Below are 18991 nucleotides of genomic sequence, written 5' to 3' on the forward strand. Positions count from 1 at the left end.
ACCAAAAGGTGGAAGCATTGTAAAAGGTCTGAAGATAGACACTGAGGGAAAGTTTTCTGAGAATTTTAATCATTTCCTGTGTAGCTGCTATTCTGTGAATGCAGAGTAATCTCCTCTGGCATAGAAAATTAATTCTGAGAGGTAATTAGTTTATTTTTTATGTAAAATGCTTAACCCACCTCCACATATCCTGCCAATACAACCAAACTCTTGACAAGGAGCTGGAGAGAACGCATTTGAAGATTGAAGACGTGGCTTAGAGACCTATTTTCCACCTTTCCTGTGTGAATTTTGCCAAGTACCCGGACTTCCTTGCACCTCAGTTTCCTTCTCTATAAAATATGGGTAAGACTCCCTCTGTAGGGTAGTGAGGATCAAGCAAAGAACACATATGATGGTACATCTTTATTTGGCCCTAAAGGCATCTGTTTTTTTAAAATTTTTATTTATTTATTAATGAGAGACACACACAGAGAGAAAGGCAGAGACACAGATAGAAGCAGGCTCTCCGCAGGGAGCCCCATGCGGGACTCGATTCTGGGACTGGGACCCCGCCCTGAGCCCAAGGCAGAAGCTCAACTGCTGAGCCACCCAGGCGTCCCAAGGCATCTGGTATTAACCTCTCCGAGCAATCCTTGACATAGGTAGCCTGCTGGATTTTCATAAATTGACCCTGTGTGTTATTAGACTGTTGCGTGGTCAGGCCAAGAGAAGTTCAGGAGCTGAAAGAACTTTCCTTAATCCTAGTCACACACCTGCCTCCAGCCAGAGAAGGATGCCAAGGTTGGGAGTCTGCCCAGAGGTGAGGGAATGGGCAGGTCCTCCAGGAGAAATGGACTAACTGGTCCTCAGCTAGCTACATCAGTATCCTGGGAAATCGTTTGAAATCCACGTTCCTGTTTTCATCTCTCCCTCGCCCTAGAGGCTATTGAATCAGATTTTCCGTGGGTGGCCCTGGGTGACCCTGCATTTTGAAGTGGTCTCCTCGGGTGGTTTTTTATGTACCACTAAGTTTGAGAAGCATAGTTCTCATAGAGCTACTTCAGATTTTATCGTCACTGACAGGTTACTGTAGATTTTGTACCTAAGTTATAAGTGAACATTTGAATGGCTTAGTTGAACAGCTTGCAGTATAAATTTATTCCCTGTAATAAGCAGTGTTCATAGGCTATTTCTTGACCAAAAAAAAAATTGGAGTTTATCATATATCATCAAGGATTAGTAATTAGATTATGTAAACTATTCCTCAAGTCATATATTATCACAGACTCACATCCAATTAGGGTGATTTGAAAGGAACAATTGAAAACACTTTTTGCGTGTATTCACTGAAGGTCAATTACATAAACGATTAGGAAAGACCCAGAGTGATAGTTAAAATCTGGGTATCATCAAGATTGTTGCATTATGAGGTCTGGTTTTTATTTTGCTGCTTGCCAGTCTGATGCCAAGATGCACAGCCAATTAAATGGCAATGAGCTGTATTTTGCAATGAACGAGAGCAAAGGTTCACTTAAATTTAGCATTCTGACTTCATTAAAATTTTTTATGCCGGCACATAGAACATGCTGTGAAAAAGAAATCACAGAATGACATAAAACAACACGTCTGTCATCTGGAGTCTATATTTAGAATCATTTCTAAATGTTTCTGCACCACTGGGACCGTGCGAAAGATTTTCCCTTTCGTTGTGTTACATTATGAACCAGAACCAAAAATTTAAGATGGCTAGTTTTAATATTTTTTGTTAACACCATATTGTTGGATGGTATAATGCCAGCGGCAAGAGAAAATGGGGGAAAAACCTGTTGTCCATATGCTGTAGGATGAATAATAATTTCCTGAGTGGAAACAAGGAGAGAGTGAGCCTCGAAAACCATGAGATGTATGAAATCTACTATCTCAGGGTGGTGCTCAGTGAGTGCAAGGACACAGAGCTGGGCATCCGACCTCATGGGTGCTGTCCTCTCGGGTCCTCCAAGGTAAGACTCCCAGAACCCAATTATCTTGAGAAAGACTCAATCAAGATGCTTCTGGGTACGAATAGTGAGCACCACTATGTATTAGCCATGATCTTGACTTCTCATTTATCATTTCCAAACGTACCCTTACGTGTATTTATTACCCTTCTTGAAAATGATGGAGAAGGAAACTGGCCTCAACTAACCAATGGCAAAGTTGGGATTTGAACCCAGCTCTGACCCCAAACCATTCCCCCCCCCCTTATTACTCCATTTTGCTTCCTTTATGCAGAAGTGTGTCCAGCACTTTGAATGGTGTTTCCCCAGAAGTGATGCCTTGACCACCAGCATCACATTGATCTGGAACTTTCAATGCATCACATTGAAAGTTCAGATTCCTAGGCACCATCCAGACCAAGGGAACCCAGCGCTCTGGCAGGCCGAGAGATATGCATTCTCGCAGCTTCTACAGGAGATGCTTGTCCACAGCAGTTTGAGTGCTATTATTTTTCATGAACCCAGGAGAAGCATGAGGTACACTAGCTGCCCTTCGTGCGTCTACAAACCAGCTGGAGAGAGCAGCCCCCGGGAAACCAAAGTGAAGCCTTCCACTTACTTTTGCATCGTTTGCAGCAAAATGTGAAATCCCAGCCTGTCTTCCACCTGGTGCTCAGTGTGCTTCCGAGCCATCCTGCTTTGTGATCAGGTGGTATTTACTTGAGGAATCAAATCCTCATATTAACACAAGCAAAACATAATTAGAAAAATCTGTTATAAAAACCATTCTGCTTTCCAAGCCAAATATAAATTACTTTGGAGTAAGTCAGCCAAGCCAGGAATCCCACTCCATTAGCTCACGTAATTAAGAGCGGCTGTCATGCTGATGACTGTCAATGTCTATTTTTCTTGATTGTTTGCATATATGTTCCCCATCTTTTACTCCCAATATATGTACAGTTTGAAAGAGCTGCCGTCAGAAGATGATCTTATTCATTTTTGTGACACGTTGTATGGATTGCACTGGCTTTGCCCACTTTCCCGCTCTTCCATTCTCTGACCTTCTCAGCGTGTTCCGTGTCTGGACACCGTCGCCGCCTGGGCTTCCTTGCCCTCTGGCCTCTGCTTGGTTTGGGCAATGCGAGAACCAGTGGGAGATAAAAGAGGCGACAAGGGAGGTAGAGGGGCCTCTCAAGCCATGTGCTTCTCTACTCTTCTTGTTCCTTTTATGGCCACAGTGTCTAGTAGGGGCCCCTCTTCCGGGCTCCCACTCGCACTGCCTTGGAGAACAAGTGATTGAGGGGACATAGTGGCTTCTTGCTGTGGCTGGCCCCTGGGTGTCTTAACATTCTTTGCTGGTTCTCTCCATGCTGCCTGTACCTCTGCAAACAGGGTCTTCATTAAAGTCTCCCTTGGTGTGCCCTCTCCCTATCTGTGCAGGTGCAGTTATTTATATTCACGGGTTATGTGCATACAAAGATGTCTAGTCGGGGCACCCGGGTGGCTCAGGCGGTGAAGCATCTGCCTTTGACTCGGGTCATGGTCGTGGGGTCCTGGGATCGCACCCTGTGTTGGGCTCTCTGCTCAGGGGGGAGCCTGCAGCAGGGACCTGCCCCTCCCCCTGCTTGTGATCACTCTCTCTCAAATTAAATAAAATCTTAAAAAAAAAAAAAGATGTCTAGTCTATCCAAAATACTGGCTTAACTTGCAAACATAATTATTGTGTGAACTTTTGGGTTTATTTTCAAATAATTTTTTTAAAGATTTTATTTTTATTTACTCATGACAGACACACAGAGAGAGAGGCAGAGACAGAGGGAGAGGGAGAAGCAGGCTCCATGCAGGGAGCCTGATGCGGGATTCGATCCCAGGTCTCCAGGATCACACCCCGGGCTGAAGGCAGTGCGAAACCGCTGGGCCACCGGGGCTGCCCTATTTTCAAATATTTAAATTTGTTTTAAACATACACACACATACATAGGTATATACAGCTGACCCTTGAACAACACAGGCTTTGGAGGTGCCTAATCCCTTCACACAGTCAAAAATCCACAGGTAGTCCCCACTGACTCAACTGTGAATAGCCTACTATTGAGTGGAAGGTTCCTGACACATAAACAATCGATTAACACCTATTTTGCATGCTATATGTATTACATACGGTCTTCTTACAATAAAGTCAGAGAAAAGAAAATGCTATTAAAAATCATAAGAAAGAGAAAATACATTCACGGTGCTCTACTGTATTTATAAAAAGAAAATCCACGTATACGTGGACCCACGCAGTTCAAATCCATGTTGTTCAGGGGTCAGCATGAAAAATATTAAAGAGCGATAACCCACTCCCTCCCACCTCCCCTAGGTGGGACGCCTTTGTTGGTTACATCCAGGGAACTGACAGTGAAGGGCACAGGGAAGAGGAAAACATGGGCTTCTAAGTGTAACTTGCTGCAAAAGGGGCTGTGGCAGCCAGAACCAAGGGAGCAGAGTGAGGAAGATCAGATATCTGTCCATCTGAGTAGAGAGAAGGGGAGGGAGGAGGTGGCGGGAGGATGAGGAGGCAAGAGAAAGTGAGAGGAGGGAGAGGCAGGAGGAGGGGGGAGGGGGAGGTAGAAGGGGAGGGAGAAGGTGGGAGGAGGAAGAGGGAGGAGGGGAGGGAGGAGGAGGAGGGGAAGGGAAGAGAGTAGGGGAGGAGGAGGGAGGAGAGGAAGCAGAAGGGGAGGGAGGAGAGGGAGGGAGGAGGAGGAGGGGAAGGGGAGAGAGTAGGGGAGGGGAAGCAGAAGGGGAGGGAGGAGGGGAGGAAAGAGAGGGAGGCAGAAGGGGAGGAAGGAGGGAGATGTAGGGGGAGGCAGAAGGGGAGGGAGGAGTGAGAGGGAGGATGAGGAGGGGAAGGGGAGAGAGTGGGGGGGGAGGGAGGAAGGATGAGGAGGAGGGAAGGGGGAGACACGAGGAGGAGGGAGGGGAGAGAGCGACAAGCTGCAGGATGCCCTGATCTTTGGGGAAAACTGGATGTTGGAGAAGCTTCCTGTGGATTATGCGGCCCAGTTATGAGCAACATTTCTCTCCATGGGGCTTTCAAACACGTCCGGAGTTCTTTGACATGTCCCCATCAAAAGGTGGAATCTAATATTCTTCTCAGGGGAATGTGGGCTTCCTTCAAATGGAGCACAGCACAGTGATTCTGCTGGACTCCAGCAGCTGGGCCATAGGTGTTCCTGCCACCACCGAGGTCCGAGGTCCCGAGGCGACAGCCAGCATCAGCCACCAGGCCCGTGAATGAATGATCCTGCAATGGTCCCAGCCCCCAGCCCAGCCTTCAAGGGCTCCCAGTAATGGTGATGGGAGCTGGGACAGGCTGTTTCCAACAATTGTGAGCAGATCTGTGAGCAAAATGAGTACTGTTGTTTAGAGCCACAAAGTTTTGGGGTGGTTTGTTACGCAGCAATAGATGGCTGGCACAAAGGTTTTGTTTTGTTTTGTTTTTTGGGTTTTTAAAAAGAAGGTTTATTTATTCATTTGAGGGGGGTGGTCAGGGGCAGAGGGAGAGAGTTTTAAGCAGACACCACACTGGGCGTGAAGCCCACTGTGGTCCTGAGATCAGGACCTGAGCTGAGACCAAGAGTCGGCCACTTACCGACACAAAACCTTTACAGTTAGACTTGGGGGTTTTGAGCTGGCCTTCAGGTGGCCCTCTGTTTAGCAGTTACATGGAGATGGTGTGGAGAAATACCAGATACTAGAATATTTTTTTTTTTATCCTCTAAGGAGCCTTCTGAAAAACCCTTCTAAGGGAGAGTTGTATATGTAACATTGTGACAAGCACTGGGTGCCTAGCTCGTAGGAGGTGCTTCAGAAATTTATATTTTGGATGAGCAAATAAGCCAGATGGGGAGTGGGATCCCAGGGGGATACTTCAGTAACAATAGCCATTAAGGGTGGGTTTTTGATGCTTCTAAGGCACTTGTTTGGCTCAGAACCTGGATGAGTGGATGATGCAAATTTGCGTTGGAGCTCATTTGCTCAGTTTACTAGAGGAGGGAGCCAGGAGACGTCTCCACGGTGTTATCTATATGTAGGAAGGAGGGAAAATGGGTTTAAAAGCTAGTAGTGGAATTTTTCAGAGGGAAAACTATCTTTTTGTAGCAGGACATCTTAGAGGATCATGGCTATTGTGAGGAGCTGACCCCCCAGGCCAAGATGGGCTTTGAACGATTGCAGAACCACATTTGCCCCGAGAGGACAAAGTGAGAAGATTGTGGAGAGGGAGGACAAGTGTGGGGGGCAGGGGGTCCCGGAGAAAGTACATCAGGGTGAAACTGGCTAGGTGACTGAAGAATTTTAAGAACAAACATGTTTAGTGGTTATTTGTAAGTTGTTGGCAGTGGTGTTGGGTGCTGGAACAAGCACCCATTGCCCCATTTTCCCTGAAGTCTGTCTTACATGTGGACTTTCCTTGGTGCTGTTTTGTAGAGAGAAGGAATCAGGGCAGAGTCCAGCATGGGACAGAAGAGGGTCAAAGAACCAGACATATGGAGGTGGGACCAGAGCCCACTGGAGGAAGCTCCCCAAGAATCTGCTTCTTTGGTGGTTACTCTAGAGATGAAAAGATACATCTTTAACACCTCACAGTCTATTTAGAGTTAATAAAGTCCCCACTTCTGGGGCACCTGGGTAGCTCAGGGGTTGAGTATCTGCCTCCAGCTCAGGTTGTGATCCCGGGGTCCTGGGATCAAGTCCTGCATCGGCTTCCTGCAGGGAGCCTGCTTCTCCCTCTGCCTGTGTCTCTGCCTCTCTCTGTGTGTCTCTCATAAATAAATAAGTAAAATATTTAAAAGATATAATGTCCCACTTCAAGTAAAATGTCTAAAATTTGCAATTACAGAGCTGTTTCCCACCCTCTTCTATCCCTTATGACACGTGGTTGTAAGTCCTTCCTCTATTTACATTCATTACAACCACTACAATAGGATGTTATAATCATTGCTTTATACAGACACATTTTAAAGAAATTAAGAGAAAAGAAGGGTCTTTTCTATTTATCCACACATTTATCACTTCCAGTGCTTTTCATTCCCTCCTAAAGATCTGAGTTTCTACTTATTGTCATAACCCATCAGGTTCAAGAAATTCTCTTAGAATTTTTTTTTTTTGTAGGAGATCTTAAAGCAAAGTTTTCTTTTATCTGAAAATGTTTTTATTTTACCTTAATTTTTGAAAGATCTTTGCATCAGAACTAGAATTCTGGGATTGACCTTTTAAAATGTCTATTTATCTTCTGAGATAGATGACAGATGCATTAGGAGTATTCTATATCTACATCTATATTTATATCTACTTCAGGAGTATTTTTCCTAAAGTCCTGGGGTAGAGTTTCCTAGCTGCTTTAACATCTCTGCTAATTCTAACTTATGGAATGGGATAGATCTCTGCCACTTATCTTTTCTTTTTGAGATGGGTCACATTTTGCACATTCTTTTTATATAAAGCAATTTTGGAAAGCGTCCTGAACACTGTGAATGATGTACCCTGGAGATAGTGAGTGAGAAACTGTGGATTCTCAGAGTTCTATTCCGTTCCTCCAAGGAGTAGGACTGTTTGGGTTAGTTTGTTTTGAGGGCAGGTGGTGTGGGTAAGTCAAACTGCAAATTCTGTCCCTCCGGAGGTGTTGATTAGCTTGGCCAAGGTAATGCAGCTAACAGGTAGCTACCTTTAGATACCTTAAGACCAAAATATTTTAAAAAGAGAGAGAGAGGGGATCCCTGGGTGGCGCAGCGGTTTGGTGCCTGCCTTTGGCCCAGGGCGCGATCCTGGAGACCCAGGATTGAATCCCACATCGGGCTCCCGGTGCATGGAGCCTGCTTCTCCCTCTGCCTGTGTCTCTGCCTCTCTCTCTCTCTCTGTGACTATCATAAATAAATAAAAATTAAAAAAAAGAGAGAGAGAGCAAAATATAGCTTTGACAAGAGATATTTACTTCTCTAAATTTTCATCTATGCTCAAGACTTCTACCCTAAAACAAGCACTCCCTTAGTTTCGACTTGGTTCTCTTTGATGGGAAACCAGAACCTACAATCCAGTCTGCAGTGGGCATTATTTGCTAGCACTGCTCTTTGCTTGCTACAGGCTTGTACCTTAGAGATTTGAAGTGGCTCCTTCCAGCTGTGGCAGCGTGGCAGTTCTCCTGCTCCTGGGCATGGAGTCTCAACCTGGGTCCTTGGATGGATGGAGCAGCCTTATGATTGTCAGATAATATTCAGGACACCCTGTTAAATTTTAAGATCAGATTTTGAAAACCCACAAATTTTTAGTGTAAATTATTTGAGACAGACTTACTATAGATCTAAGTGACGACAGAGCGAATGATAAAAGCCAGGGCTATCTGGTCAGCTTGAGCCAGCTGTCACTCATGTTTAAGCAGAGCCTCAGAGGCAGGCAGAGGAGTGGGGGAGCTTATGGTGAAAATGGGGAGGTTTCAGGCAAGCCCTGATGGGAGTCTGGGGCTGGGGGAAGCTGGAGACAGGCTAACCAGAAGTAGGGTGTCTATGTGACTGGTTGGGGGGACATATTTGGTGCTCTCTGGTCGGTCCTAAGTTAGAAGCAGGGACAAAAATTGGGGAAGCTATCAGTTATTAATCAAATCCTGGATGTTTGGGGCCGGCTGGAACAGAGGTGGTTGTTTGGCTGCCTGGATGGTCACAAAAGACAGCAGGCTGCCTTCCTGGGCTGGCTACTGGGGATGAGGGCTTGGGTTCCTGGCAGGTTGTGGGTCAGAGTTCTATTTCTGTATGTGGTCTGACCACCATCTGTTTATATATTCAATCTCTCATTGTATTATTTGGGGCATACTTACAAGGAGTATCTTTTCGGAGGTCTCTGAGCACTCAGGAAAGTCAGCCCAAGAGCACAGGGTAGAAACGGAAGGGGCCATTGGCTGCCAGGTGGGCTGAGTTTTGCCCCTTTGCCCGGCAGTGCTGTCCCTACCGGCTGCTGGAGAGACACGTCAGTGCCCCACCCTTGTCATGCTCTCTCTGGCCGTCAGAGTTGTCTTTGCAGATAGGCATGAAGAACTGGGGAATTATTATTTTTTTAAGATTTTATTTATTTATTCATGGGAGACAGAGAGAGGCAGAGGCACAGGCAGAGGGATGTGCCTGTGCAGAGGCACAGGGATCCTGATGTGGGACTGGATCCCAGGGTTCCAGGATCATGACCTGAGCCAAAGGCAGGCGCCCAACCACTGAGCCACCCAGGCGCCCCAGAGCTGTGGAACGAACACCCCCCAGAGGCAGCCCTTTGCCGTGGCTCATGGGAGCCCGTGTGCAAGCACCCAGCTCTCTCCTCTTTGGAGACAGTTGACACAGTGGCTACCTGCCTCTGGAGCATCCTTTTTTGGCTTCCTTCTCCTCTTGTCTCAATTCTCTACTGTGTCACAGAGCCTGCTTTTGGGAAACCCAAGCTACTAAGACAGGTGGAGATCAGCAGGCCCCAACTTGAACTGACCCCTGGAAGTTTTAAATGTAGGACATACTGAGCGAGAGCTCGGGCTGTGGGCCGAGCAGAGACAGGAAGCAACGGAGGTGAGCACGGTGGCTGGCATCTGATGGCGTCTTCAGATGGGAGTCCCAGGGCTGAACCTGGGCTCACGTAGGGGTGGACCCTGACTGCTGAGGGGCTGCTGTTCCCCTTTCCCCACTGCACAGCGGTGAGATTTCCTCACTTCCCAGACACCTTGGTGATAGACCCCATCCCCTGAGGTGACCCCCACCCTTGATGTCCCTTGATGCTTTGTCTTGCTTAGCCAAGGTCGTAAGGTGGGTCAGCAGGGGGACGGGGGCTAAACCCAAGCGGTCTGACCCCAGAGCCCGAGATCCTCACCAGCATGTAATGGCCTTTCAAAATGCTGTCATAAAATGTTTCCCCAGCTGACTCCTGAAGGAGATTCATCGCACGGGTTTGTGGGCCACACACCGTTCACCCCCCACCCCCCACTCCAGGGCAATAGAGCCGTTAGCCAGCGTGTCTGACTCTTCTCCAACCTGGGAGCGTTGCCTTACTCTTCAGGGGGCCTCACAGGCTGGCGTGGAGATTGGCCTGTGTTTGGCCCGCTCAGGCACTGTGGCCGCAGAGTCTGTGCTCTTCGCTACTGCCCATACTGAAGCTATTTTATTTTATTTTATTTTATTTTATTTTATTTTATTTTATTATTTAATTTAATTTTATTTATTTTATTTTTTTCTGAAGCTATTTTAAAATAACCGAAGCAAGACAAAGCATTTCTGGGGATATGCTCAAAATTAGACATGAAAATTCTACTGACATCCCATGTGCTAAAACATGACTCCACCTAATTCCAGGGACGCCCCCCCTCCACTCCTTTCTTTTTTTCCAGGGCCCCCGCCAGGGCTGCAGTTGCGAGCACCGCACGGCCGACCGTCATTCCTCCTGGCATCTAGTGGCAGCGCTCACACCTCCGCATGCTACCCTTGCTCTGCAGGCTGGGCCCACGGAGAGGCAAAGGAGGCACTGGGTGCTCCATTCCATTGGGGCAAGGTCAGTTGGGCTCCTGAGAGCGAATGGCCCTTACCATTTGCTCCCAGGTGCCTCACTCGCCCTACTGTATTCTTGACCCACCTAGACAGGCGAGCACATGTCACTGTCTGCTGGAGTCCCTGTGGCCACCTCCCCCAACCCCGTGCCTGCAGAAGGAAACACAGGCTGTGAGTCATTTTACTTGGTTAGGGAAGGAGGAAGAAGCCAATGGAGGGATGAAAAAGAAATGCTAGAGCTGAGTCTTACATTGGACAGGGTGATCCGGAGCTGCCGTGGGGCCCCGGCTGCTCTGTGGTGACTGGCACTGCCAACGTGTCCCAGATGGAAAGGAAGGCTGGCCAGCTGGGTGCCCGCACAGGGCTTCCTCGTGTCCTTGAGGCCGGCTCCACGGGCTTAGGCAGTCGGAGCGGCTCTGGTCTGTGCAGCTGAAGCAGTCCCACTAGATCCCTGGCCTCAACGAATTCCCCGCAGTCTCACCTAGTTCCTCTGCCTCAACTAATCCCCTCTCTCCCCAGACTCCACTAGTCCTCTTAGTCTCAACTAGCCCTTCCTTAGCTTCCTCTAGCCTAGCGGGCCTCAGCCAGACCCCCCCCCCCTTTGGAGGGGTTTCCCATCTTCTACCTGGCCCTGGGTTTCCAGCTTTGTTTGCTCATTCTCTTGCCTGCACCTGGGAGTCTTTACCTGCACCTTCTAGGACGTTCTACAGAAGGCCCAAGTCAGCAACTCACTTATCCCAGCCTGGACCTTTCTCCTCCTGCTTCCTCAGGGTGATCCCCCAGGGCCCTCCCACCCCATCTGGTCTCCCAGAGAGAGGGAGGTGAATGTTAATGTTCAGGGAAGCCTACACCTGGCCAGGCGCTGACTCTCTGTAAGATGAGCTCACAAATCTGCTCAACCAATGGCACGCAGAGGGCATCCTTCTCCACATTTTAGAGACAAGGAGATGGAGGTTCAGAAAAACTAAGTGCCCAGTATGAAATTATAGTTTTAGGAAATGAGAGACACAACATTTAAATTCCGTTCCGTCTGAACCCCATGGCCCAGAATATGCCACCTCTCCCCCTCCAGGTCCCCCATACTAGGTGTGCTGACCCCCAAGGCCCAGCACATGCCATCAGCACCTATGTGGTGGGGGGAAGCACTGGAGCTGTGCACCCTTGGTATGAAAACACAGCCGAGCCCACGGGACTGGTCTGCAGTGACCTGAGACAAGGGGTTGGTGGAAACCAGCCACCTAATCAGCAAAGAACAGGAAGCAACCTGCCAGCACTGTTCCGGAGCAGCGTGGATTTCCCAAAATGGGACCTTTCTGGGTGGGAGATGTCCTTCTTGGGACTGTGGGTGGGGGCGTCTGTGGGGGTGAAACCAGGCATTTGCATTATAAAGGTCTCTTTCCACTGGAGTGCAGGCTGGGAGCTGCCTTGCAGAAAGCTCCTAGGCCTTCAGATGGCTGGATCTCCATGGAAATTGGTTTGCAGAGAGAAAGGAGCTATTTTAAGGACAAGCAGAGATGAGAACCTGTAGGTTGGGGTTAGGGAAGGTAGCTGTGGGAGAGAGCTTTTCTGAATGACTCACTAACTTCCCTCCTATTGAGGTGGGAAAAAAAATGGCATGGCAAAAAAAAAACCGGAAACCCAGGAAAAAGGAGGAGCGTCAAGGCCGACTCCCCCCCTGGGGGAATGGCACGGGGGTGGCAGGGTGGCGGGTGGCGGCAGCAGGTGCCCCCCAGGGGGCCGCACTGGGGGTGGAGCTGCTGGGGGTGAACCTCCCCTTAGGGAACATCCACCAGGATTGTACCTTCCCATCCCCATCCGCGTAACATCTGCTGTTTCAACCAGCTTCCATGTAATCATGCAAAGAAGGAAACATTTACTTAAGAAAAAAATGGCTGTGGCAGTTTCTGTCATCTTAGAGGGTGACAGAATTGATCTTCAGGGCAGGGGGCACTTTAGTAGGAAAGCGTGGTTAATCCATCCATCTCCTTAGGGAGCCTGGGGAAGACTGGCTGAAACAAAACAGAGGTAGATTACCGAAGTGATAAAGAGGTGGGGATTTTGAGGTCCCCAGGTCATCCTACCATAGGAGTGTGTGTGTGTGTGTGTGTGTGTGTGTGTGTGTGTGTGTGTAGCTATTTGGGAGGCCTGGATCGCAAGCACAGCAGACACAGCAGAGACATCTTGCTGGAGCGGTCCCCAAGTGGTGGCCACCCAGAGCCCAGGGAGAAGGTGGTCAGGGACCTCTGGGGAGGGGGAGCGGCCGAGAGGATGGTCGTACAATCCAGGTACATTCTAGGCCGTTAGCCATCAAGGGACAGAGCCTGTTTGGCACTCACACAGCCTGGGGTGGTGCCCGGGGGAAAGGCCACCGTGAGGGGCACTTGCTCAGGCCCACTAGAACTCACAGCAAAAGATGATGGGGAGTCCAAGGTGCACCTCACGGTGCTGGTCCTCAACTCCCTTCTCCTGGGAACTCTCAGAAATGGCGGGGAGGGCCTGGACGTCCATTCTAGGTGGGGGTGGAAGCTCCAGCTCTATACTCTTCCTGTGTGTAGTCTGCTACAGGCAGCTCCCAGAGGGCCACCCCCTCCTGGCAGGCAGTGGGTTCCCCAGGAGCCCCGGGGATCATGCCCAGGTCTTTAGCCATGGGGTGATGGCCATAGCGGGGTGGACCAAAAGGCTGTCTGGGAGTCTCTAGCCATCCTTCCACGCTGGCCCGTGGCCTACTGAGTCAAAAGGCTCATATCTGGGGACTCAGGGGTTTCTGTGTGAGGAGCGGCAAGTGAGCCTGCAGGGTGAGGGGGTCCCACCTGAGTGTGGTGAGGAGCTGCAGTCACAGCGGGCTTTCAGCCTTGACCCTGCGTGTCCACAGGCCACTGCTGCAGGGCAGGGAATGGTGCGCTCCGAGGATGCTAAGAACACCAGTCCCTCACGCTCTGCGCTCTGCGTATAGTCCGGGTCTGGCGTATGACCCAGAGCAGAGGCTGAGTAGCCTGAGGTGGTGGGAACAGCAGTCGGGGCAAAGCAGCCCTGACAATGGGCCTCTGGGTGGGGGCTGCTCCGGCACCCACAGGGCCTACGAGTTGCTCCTGAATGCAAGGAGCTGGAGGCCCACAACCTGGCTAGTGTTTACATGTGTTTATTGTCTCTGGAGCTTAGCAATGAACACTTAATAGAAGGAGGAGGAACCTGTGGCTGCAGGATGGCAGGTGGTGGCGGTGGTATGTGCGCGCAGGGGGTGACGACACTGGCTGGCCACACGGTGCCTGGAGTCCATGAAGCTGTGGAATATCTACTGCTGTTCCTGGCCTATGCCCAACTTCAAACTGGTTCTACGAAGTCCCCTCCAGTCAGGGGACTAGTCAGCCCATCACCACCACGAACCTCAACGACCTCTCCTCCCTTGCCTGCGGCTCGGCGGCCCCCACAGCCTAGAAGCACGTCTGTGGCTGAACGTCAGGAAAAAAAAATGCCACACGGATGGGAGCTGAGTGAGAAAGGCACAATTTATTGGTCATGCGGACAGACACACACGGGGACGTGGGGTGCGTACCCATTCTCCTGCACTCACACCTCTGGATTTGGTTTCCTACACTAATTCTGTATGTCAAAAAGCAACACAAAAGAAAAGACTCACCAATCTACTCTCGGTAGTAACCAAGGAAGCAGGGCCAAGAGCCACAGAGTTCGGAAAGAAATGACTGCATTGTTCTGACAGCCGGAACCGAGAGGCTCACCCCCCTGGCAGCCAGGCAGCACAGCTTGGCTTTCAGGAGCGACAGCAGAGACCCTTCTATGAGCACGATAAGTGTTGGGGAGGTTCCGCTCAAACCATGGCCTGGTGCTGGCTGCCCAGCTTGAGGACGGCCTGGGCTTCTCTAGCACAAGCTGAAGCCGGATCTCTCTACTGGACTAGGTATTGATTTTCCCTTTCCTTTCGACTCAAGAACTGAGATGTGGAGAGATCCGTTCTCTCTGCAGCAGCTCTGCTGGAGCCCCCGGGCTTTAGCTAAAGCAGTGGCATCCCTGAAGCCAGGCAAGGCCAGGTTTGTTGTACCCTAAATTAACCACTTACTCTTCAAGCTCCCTAAAGCTCAAGCCCTGTCTCACTCCAGGAAGGCACTGGCCTTAATTTTTAATGCTTTGTCCAAACTGCTCAGAACACACTGTCCTGAACTGGGCGTCTGGAATGTGGTTGTGTTTGGCTGAAAAAGACTCAACTCATGTTTGTGGAGCACTTAGCACAGTACCTGGCATGTGGTGAGTGCTCTATACATGTAGCAATTATTATTATTAATATTATTATTATTATTATTTTATATCTCCACCTACAAATCAGCGTTTTAGTTCCTTTCTTCAAAATGATGACCGGAACAAGGCTCATGGGTTCCAAGTACCAAGATCATGCTGGGGTCCCAGGTACACTTTCCCTTCTACCCTTAGCACTTGGTGCCAAGTTTGGCAGCCAGAGCACTCTGCTGACCACACAGAAGCTAGGCCCTCTCCTGAAAAGTAGGAAGCCCTGCATAGGAAGCTAGGTAGGAGGAGCCCAACAGGGGTTCCTGGGAGAAGGTCCGAGTGGCTTCACGCTGTTCCTCGGGGCTCCTGTCTTGCTGCCAGCTCGCCAGGGGCTTTACTGTGGGACAAGAACAGAACAGCGTCAGTGCTAAAGTCTCTAGCAGGCCAGATTAAACTAAGGTGCCCTCGTCCCTACACACAGTGGGCTAGGGCAAGCTTCCTTTAACATGGTGCAAGACAGCCAACGCACTGCTCTAAGCACGTACTTAGATATCTAAGCAATATATGTGCACGTACATTATATGCATATGTGGCAATTACAGGATATGGAAGAAACAGTATGCAGTATAAATTATAACAGTAATGATATATAATAAAATTTGATCCTCCCTATAAACCTACGAGGCAGATTCCATCAGTAGCTCCCTCTTTACAGATGAGTAAACTGAGGCTCAAGGCACAGAGCCAGGAAGTGCGAGAGCTAGGATTCAGACCCAAGACAGTGTGGCTCCCCGGGAAGTTCTTTACTACTACTGGTTTTGCTTGAAAAGAAATTCATTTTATAGGAAGGAAGGGGACGGCAGTGTGTCTGAAGTCTCTAAAACATTGGGAAGAGGGACGCCTGGATGGCTCAGAGGCTAAGCACCTGCCTTCAGATCGGGGTGTGATCCTGGAAACCCGGGATCGAGTCCCACATCGGGCTCCCTATGTGGAGCCTGCTCCCTCTGCCTAAGTCTCTGCCTCTCTCTCTCTCTGTGTGGCTCTCATGAATAAATAAATAAAATCTTATAAATAAGTAAATAAATATTGGGAAGATTTCAAGTACTAACACTAAGGATGATGATAAAGAAATGTAAACGGTCTAGGTTTTTTTTTTTAGTTATGGCACTGGAGTTCCTACAGGGCTGACCCAGGAAGGCTCCGAGAATTTATCCCCAGCACCTCATTTAATGCTTTCGGTGTAGGAACAGAGCCTTCCAGGACAGACAGGCCTGGGTTCAAATCCTGCAATCTGAATGGCTGGGTTGTATCCAGCCATTGGTTGTATGGTTGAATGGGGCCTGGCTGTTGTATCACATGCACTTGCCCCTAATGCACCCCTGAGCCAGCGGAGGTCTCACCTGCACACACACGCACTTGCCCTCAGTGGACTCCAGAGACAGCAGGGGTCTCCCATGCACACCCACACTTGCCCCTAGTGGACCCCAGAGCCAGCGGGTGTCTCCTGCACACACGCACTTGCCCCCAGGGCACCCCCAAGCTAGCGGAGGGGGGGGTCCTCTCCTGCACACACGCACTTGCCCCCGGGGCACCCCTGAGCCAGCTGGGGTCTCCTGTGCACACACTCACTTGCACCCGGGGCACCCCCAACCAGCAGGGGGTCTCCCGCGCACACACGCACTTGCCCCCAGAGCCAGCGGGGGTCTCAGGCCCTGGGGCGGGGGGCTCCCCCTGCACACGCCCGGCCCCAGCGCACCTGCATGGACGCGCGGCCGAGCGGCGCATCCTCGGCCCGGAGCTTGCCGTGGTGGGGCAGCTCGGCGTTCTCCCGGTAGTCGCGGCCCTTGGAGTGCTGCAGGTGCAGGACGGCCGGGCTCTTGACCGGGAGCGGCGGCCGCTGCGCCGGCGGGGGCGGGGGCTGCTGGCTCAGTTCCGACCTGGAGGGCTTGATGGGCCTCTTGGCCGGCACCTGGGCTTGGAGGCCCGCGGTGGCCTTGGCCTTCCCCTGGCTCTTGTCCGCGGCCGCCGGCCGGCCCTCGGCGGAGGACGAGCAGGTGTAGGAGCGCAGCCGGGGCGTGGGGCTCAGGAAGGGCGCGCCGGCCGCCGCCTTGCCTGTCCCCTTGGTGCCCTCGGCCTCCTGGGCTTTGGGGAGCAGGATGCCGGGTGACAAGATGCCTGGGTCCGGGCAGGGCGGGGGATCCTTCCTCAGCATTTTGGGCGATTCCTGCTCTTTCCTGGGCAGCAGCTTAGGGAAAGAGCTCACAGAGCCATACAGCGGATTCTCAAACATCTCGGGCTTGGTGAGCTGCACGTCCTCCTGGGGGGAAGATTCTGGGGTGCTCTTGCCCAGGTCGCAGGGCCTGGAGGGTGGCAGAGAGGGGAGACAGAGAAAAACTGCATTTGACGAATGGTTGCTTCCTCCTGATGGGGTGATCAAAAGGTGCGGAACCAGACAGGTGGTGACTGCCCATCTTTGCGACTGTACTGAGCACCATCCAACTGTTCCCTTTAAAATGGTTCATAAAAAAAAAAAAAAGGTTCATTTGGGGATCCCTGGAGGGCTCAGCGGTTTGGCACCTGACTTCAGCCCAGGGTGTGATCCTGGAGACCCGGGATCGAGTCCCACATCGGGTTCCCTGCATGGAGCCTGCTTCTCCCTCTGCCTGTGTCTCTGCCTCTCTCTCTCTCTCTGTCGCGCATGAATAAATAAATAAAATCTTTAAAAAAAAAAAATCTAAAATGGTTTATTTGGGGCTGGGGAATGGGCTAGATGGGTGATGGGTATGAAGGAGGGCCCTTTTGAGGAGCCCTGGGTGTTATAGGTAAGTGATGAATTACTAAATTCTACTCCTGTGGGTAGCCCAGATGGCTCAGCGGTTTAACACCTGCCTTCAGCCCAGGGCCTGATCCTGGAGACCCAGGATCGAGTCCCATGTCGGGCTCCCTGCATGGAGCCTGCTTCGCCCTCTACCTGTCTCTGCCTCTCTCTCTCTCTCCCCTCTGTGTTCTCTCATGAATAAATAAATAAAATCCTTTAAAAAAAAAAGGTAGATATTAAAAAAAAAATATTTCTTCACCTTTGTTATGGGACTTTCACTTCAACTACACACACACACACACACACACACACAATATTAGAGGAGCCAGTAGTGTGTTGCTCATAGGTTGGTGACCTCACAGGTGAGCTCCCTTCTTGCCCCACACCATGTCCACTGTAAAAGTGTTCACACTGGAGCGCTAGTGAGCAAGGTGGACTTCACCGAAGGTTTCGTAGGAGGGCAAGAAGGAGCTCACTTACACGGCACGCCCGGTATCAAAACCACCTGTTCCGTCCTTGGCAGAGAAGGCTGCCCTCCACGGCCCGTCCCTCACAGCCTCTCTGTGTCTCTAGCAAATTCTATCCTGACCCTCGGGAGAACAGAAGCCTGCAGGGGACCAGACCCCCCTCAGTGACCGCCTGGGCTGTGTGACGGCCTCAGCTGAAGGAGGACACGTGGGGGCCCCGCAGTGTGTGACGCTGCCCCAGGGACAGGTGGGGGCCCCGAACCAGCCGGTGCCTGCGCTCCCGAGGGACCACACAGTCCTCCTGGTGAGTGTGCTTTCCTGCGTGTCCTCACTCACAGCGGGAGAGAAAAAGCGGCCACGCGGGTTGGAGAATCCGAGGGAGCTGGAGGCCTGGGCCCGCACCAGGGCAGAGGCGTGGGGGAGGAGGAAGAGCAGCCTTTGGGGTTCTTGAATTACTCTGACGTGAGGGGGTTTCCTGCTGAGCGAATTATAACCAGGAATGGGAACACATTTTACTTTCTGGCTGACAGCACAGTCTCCTCGGGGAATGTTCTGGGTTCTGCTTTAGGTAAAAAAAGGGAAGTGGGCTCCTTGGAACCTACTGAAGCGTTGGGCCGGGCTGCCGCTTACTGTGGGAAGGGGCACTGGCCCATTGCTGCGAGGTGCTGGCCAGCCAAGGCCGATGGACTCCTTAGGGGACAGGTGTGCGCTCAGGGGACACAGGCGAGATGTCATTGTCGCACAGGTGCCAGCAGGGTGAGAGGACATGAGGGTATGGGGAGGTAAGCCTCTGGGACTTGCCAAAGGGGGCCTGACTGTGGACTCGCTTTTCTGCTCATCACTCTTTAGAAAGATCTAGAAGCAGCTGTCTAACCAGAAATGTTAAGGCCTTGAACAAAGACTTTGGAAAGCTGCCCCTCCACCTCAGGCCACCCTCTACATGCCCGCTTGGATCCTCAAAAA

At 50.8% G+C, this 18991-nt stretch overlaps 1 protein-coding gene across 1 annotated transcript in view; it reads right to left on the minus strand.

The window, feature by feature from the left end:
* Positions 1 to 13995: 13995 nt before the first annotated feature.
* INPP5D (inositol polyphosphate-5-phosphatase D) overlaps positions 13996 to 18991 on the minus strand; it is a 119307-nt gene continuing 114311 nt past the window's right edge. Inside the window, exons 26-27 of the mRNA XM_041766928.1 lie at positions 16500 to 17103; positions 13996 to 15140 (exon numbers count right to left, since the gene is read on the minus strand). Coding sequence (XP_041622862.1) covers positions 15138 to 15140; positions 16500 to 17103 — 607 coding nt within the window. The 3' untranslated portion in view covers positions 13996 to 15137. The remainder of the gene's footprint in view (positions 15141 to 16499; positions 17104 to 18991) is intronic.

This window comes from Vulpes lagopus, chromosome 8, assembly GCF_018345385.1.
Source record: "Vulpes lagopus strain Blue_001 chromosome 8, ASM1834538v1, whole genome shotgun sequence".
Classification (NCBI taxonomy): Eukaryota; Metazoa; Chordata; class Mammalia; order Carnivora; family Canidae; genus Vulpes; species Vulpes lagopus.